A 4,290-nucleotide genomic window follows, 5' to 3' on the forward strand; every position below is an offset into this window, starting at 1 on the left:
CAACGTATTAAAATATTATGTGCACAAACTGATAAACTTATTTATTTGGCGCCTTTAGATTATCCGTTTCTTCTAATCCATCACTAAGAGATAAATATAAAGTTGCAATTATTTACTTGCTTTTGGGTGTATTGTCTGGTATTTGTGTTGTGAGCGTGTACTGGGGGGGCATTACTCCGTACTTACACCAAAGTATTGCACTATTGCCGGGGTGACGGCGGTTTACCCTAGGCGAACGGGGGTAAACTGGGGGCACGGAGGCTACACTTGTGTTGTGCTAATTCTAAATGTATAGTGATGAATGAAGATCATAATTCATCTTCAGACTTTCGTTCTTTGATACGACTTTCCCTATAATGCCCAAATCACCATATCCTGTGTCTTTCATTCTCATTTCCCAATCACGTCTCACGCTGAAGCTCATCTGTTGCTCAATCACTCTTTCTGCATCTCAGTTCCTCAGTTATCTTTCTGACCTCTGTTTCAGAGTGGCCCACTCTCTTCCTGATTCCCTCCCTCCCACAGTTCTTCAACTCTCAGTCATGTTAACTGTCCCAATTTGATTTCATTCATCATGCAGCTTCCCTGCAGTGGCTGCCTTCAAAGTGTGCAACCTACAACTGGGGTTGGAAATGGGAATTGCAAAGTTCCTTAGACTTTTTCTACCATTCTGTGAAACATTTGGAGAGTTGAGATACATGTGGTTCAGTTCACTTTCATAACTTACATCAGTGAACAGGGATTTCACAAGGCAAGGAATTTGATAATGATTGATTTTTATTGCACTTTGCTGTAACATTTTATGCAAAACAGAAAAGGTAAGGATAGAGGCAAGCCGGCCCTCTAGGCCAATTAACTGAGCATCAGTGTAAGTAAAGCAGAGTGAAGCAGGATTGTGATAACTCAGTACAGCTCTTCAGCATTCTTCAGCGGTCAACCAATTGTATCCCGAATCCAATCAATGTATTTCTTTGTTAGTAAAGTGTACACCCCAGGTATTTGGGGATATGGACATCCTTTTTGGACAAAGGACACAATCCCAGTATACATTTTGTCACATATCAAAGGGCCGCCTGAATCACCCTGGAAGAGAGAGAAAAAGATAAAGGTGACAATTGAGCAGAATTAGCTAAAGTGACAGACTGCAAACTGTCAGTTTGACATCACATCACAATTCATTATCCATGCCCAGCTGTACCGAGGAGGTGTGAGTTTACTTTAGGAGCAAATGTAGGTAACTGGACTCACAAAGAGTCTTTTCATGAAATGTTTCCCATGGCCTGGATTGAGTTTATTCCTAAATTAGCCACTGTGTAGAAAACCATCAGCCATCTGCAATCTGTACTTCAGTTTGACTTCAAATTCTGGTGGAATGTGGAAGTTCAGAATGAAACAGATGTCAAATGCTGGTGTAGCTGTCCCTCCACTCTGCCACTCGACTCTCCACTGAACCCAGCTCGTGCATCTGGCCAGATTCACTTTGTACCCGACCCCCTGCTTTTCAGCAAGACTAGCTGACACAAGAACAGTAACCTCCTTCACTGAATGGAGTCACTGGTCTGTGAAACAACTAAATAACGGAAAATGGTCTATTAAATTTACTTTATTTTAACCTTTTTAATTATTTGCTATTATGTTCAGTTGTCTTTAAACAATTTTTATTAAATATGCTTGTGTAGTTTTTAATCATCTCTGGCATTTTTCACTGTGAGCTGTTGAAGGCTGTCAGGATATTCATGGAGGCAAATCCTCAGGATCCAATTCCTGATTCTGCTCGGCGTCCCGAGCTTGGCCTGTCTCACAGGGCACCTCATGGGTACAGAGTGTCAGACAGACTGGTCCACTCTGTCCCAACTGGATGTTAGGATCAGACACAGCACTAGATCTAGCATGATCCTTATTTTCAAATTGACACGATTTAGAATAAATTTTCTTTACATTTCAATACATGCCAATACGTTACATTTCTCTGGATTGACTGTTATCTTGCATCTGCCCATTTCATCATCACACTGATGGTAGATAAAGCTTATTGGTAGAGAAATCGTAGTATGTTATGCTGATATCTAAATTCAGGACCTAGTTATGAGATTCTAGAAAATGCAAGAAAATGGTTCCTCCATAATCAACACATACTTATCTGATTGTTATTTTTTTATTGAATCCACCTGGGGATGTGGACATTGCCTGAAAGTGTAGCATTTATGGCCTAATCTAGTTTCCCTTAGCTTCCCTAAGGTAACGTCTGGACTTTTTTAATGCAACTGATTAGCCCTTCAGAAAGCAGGTAAGAGTCAGTCACAATAACACTGAGGAAGAGTGGAAAGTTTCAATCTATAGAAGGCACCAGTGAATCACTGGGGTTTTTATACTTAATCCAATCGCTTGATAGAAATGTTACTGATAACGTTACTACACAGCGTACTCACACGACATGCATTCTTTCTGCCTTCGCTGTCACCAACACAGATCATGTCCTGGGTTATTATAGATCCATACATGGCTTTGCATTCTCCTCGATCAATTACCTCGACCTTCACCTCTTGAAGTGTGTCAGAGTAATTGTTTATTTTTGTTTTTCCCCATCCTGCCACGGTGCACCTTGTTCCAGATTTCATGTCGGTGATTCCTCCTTTGGGAAGGTTGAGCACATTCACATACTGGTTGATTTTTGCATCAGTCTCGAGCTGTTGACACAAAAACATTGAATTCACATATTTGTGATCCTAAAAGTGAAGGATATCTTGATTGATCTCTTTAAACCTGAAGAGATTTGTTAGTTTATCTATTTAAATGTTTTTCTTTCCAGAAATCTGTACTTTGCAGATAAGCTACTTACTTTTTTTCAGATGATCAAAGGGACAGAAACTCAATTAAAAGTGACCAACAAAATTAAATATCAATTACATTTCATATCATGGAATCGATAAATTGTCATGAATGATGTGGATGATGTGATGCACCATCAATAACTCTCTCTGAGACGTGAAGGCGAGATATCGGCTTTTATTGACTGGAAGAAGGAACAAGCCGTGAGTGACCACCATACTACATCCTGGAGACAGAGAGGCTGGGCTCAGGCCTCAATCGCCTTTATACAGGGGTCTGTGGGAGGAGCCACAGGAGCAGTCAGCAGGGGGCGTGAACAGACAGGTATATGTAATTCACCACATGATGATCATAAAGCACTGATCCTACTATGAAGGTTCTTCACTCTAACTTTTTCTTTGCTGATGATGAAACTCCAATAAGTCAGACTTAGCAGCTGTCACACTTTTAATTAAAGTTTCTATTTAATTTAGTTTAAAGACACAACACAGTATCAGGCCCTTCCAGCCCAATGAACCCAGCCACCCAGTTATACTCATGTGCTCAATTAACTTACTAACCCTTTGTATGTCAAGGACAAGGTTAACTGTGATATTGCCCAGGCTTAGACAGCTCAAGTTCAAATTCAATTTATTGCCATTCAATCGTACACATGTATTCAGCCAAACAAAACAACTTTCCTCCTGACCAAGGTCACAACACAGTACATATACTGTACCTCATAACTATAACACATGAAGTAATATGACCACAATTAAATTAACAAATAATAAGTTGCATAGTTAAAAAGTAAAGAGTACGTGCTACTGGCGCTTCATAACTGATGAGACCTGGGTGGTGGCAGGGAGTTCAGTCATGTTACAGCCTAGGGGAAGAAGCTGTTTCTCATCCTCACAGTTCTTGTCGTATTTCTATAGAACCGCCTGCCTGACGGAAGGGAATCAAGGAGACTGTTGGACGGATGGGAGGGATCATTGCCAATACTAATATTCTCCACAATCAATAATTTTCATCCAAGTCACAAAAGCCATTCAACAGTTGTTGTTCAGTAAAGTAAACATTGCTAATAAGCAAATTAAAGATTTTAAACACTGCGTAAGAATGAGAAAAAGACTCATACTTGCAGCAGCATGATATCATCTTTCATAGTCTGATTGTTGAATTTTGTAAAGGGAATCTGTCTGATGATGCGCAGTCTTTGTTGAACTTTCTCATACTTAAAACGAAAATGTGCTCCAAGAACTGCTAGAAGATACCAGTCTGATGCAATTGTTCTGTTACCAATCAAAAATATAGATTATTATTTACACTTTGCTTAAAAAATAGTTTACAGAAACTCATCAGGAAGGCAACAATCAAATAGTAAACTTTATGGAAATATACAATTCAGCAACATTATATTTAGTAGTTAATGTGCAAATTCCAAAAGTCAATCAGTGTCCAAGCAAGGGCCAAGACTAT

The 4,290-nt window shown here is 39.6% G+C and overlaps 1 protein-coding gene across 1 annotated transcript; it reads right to left on the reverse strand.

Annotated features, from left to right (window-relative positions):
- Positions 1-795: 795 nt before the first annotated feature.
- LOC132404502 (granzyme A-like) lies at positions 796-3,976 on the reverse strand. Its single transcript, XM_059988656.1, has 3 exons — positions 3,950-3,976; positions 2,430-2,687; positions 796-1,083 (listed from the first exon to the last, which is right to left on the reverse strand). The coding sequence occupies exons 1-3, from the start codon at positions 3,974-3,976 to the stop codon at positions 934-936; spliced, it is 435 nt and encodes a 144-aa protein (XP_059844639.1). The 3' UTR covers positions 796-933.
- Positions 3,977-4,290: the final 314 nt, after the last annotated feature.

This window comes from Hypanus sabinus, chromosome 14 (assembly GCF_030144855.1).
Source record: "Hypanus sabinus isolate sHypSab1 chromosome 14, sHypSab1.hap1, whole genome shotgun sequence".
Taxonomy (NCBI): domain Eukaryota; kingdom Metazoa; phylum Chordata; class Chondrichthyes; order Myliobatiformes; family Dasyatidae; genus Hypanus; species Hypanus sabinus.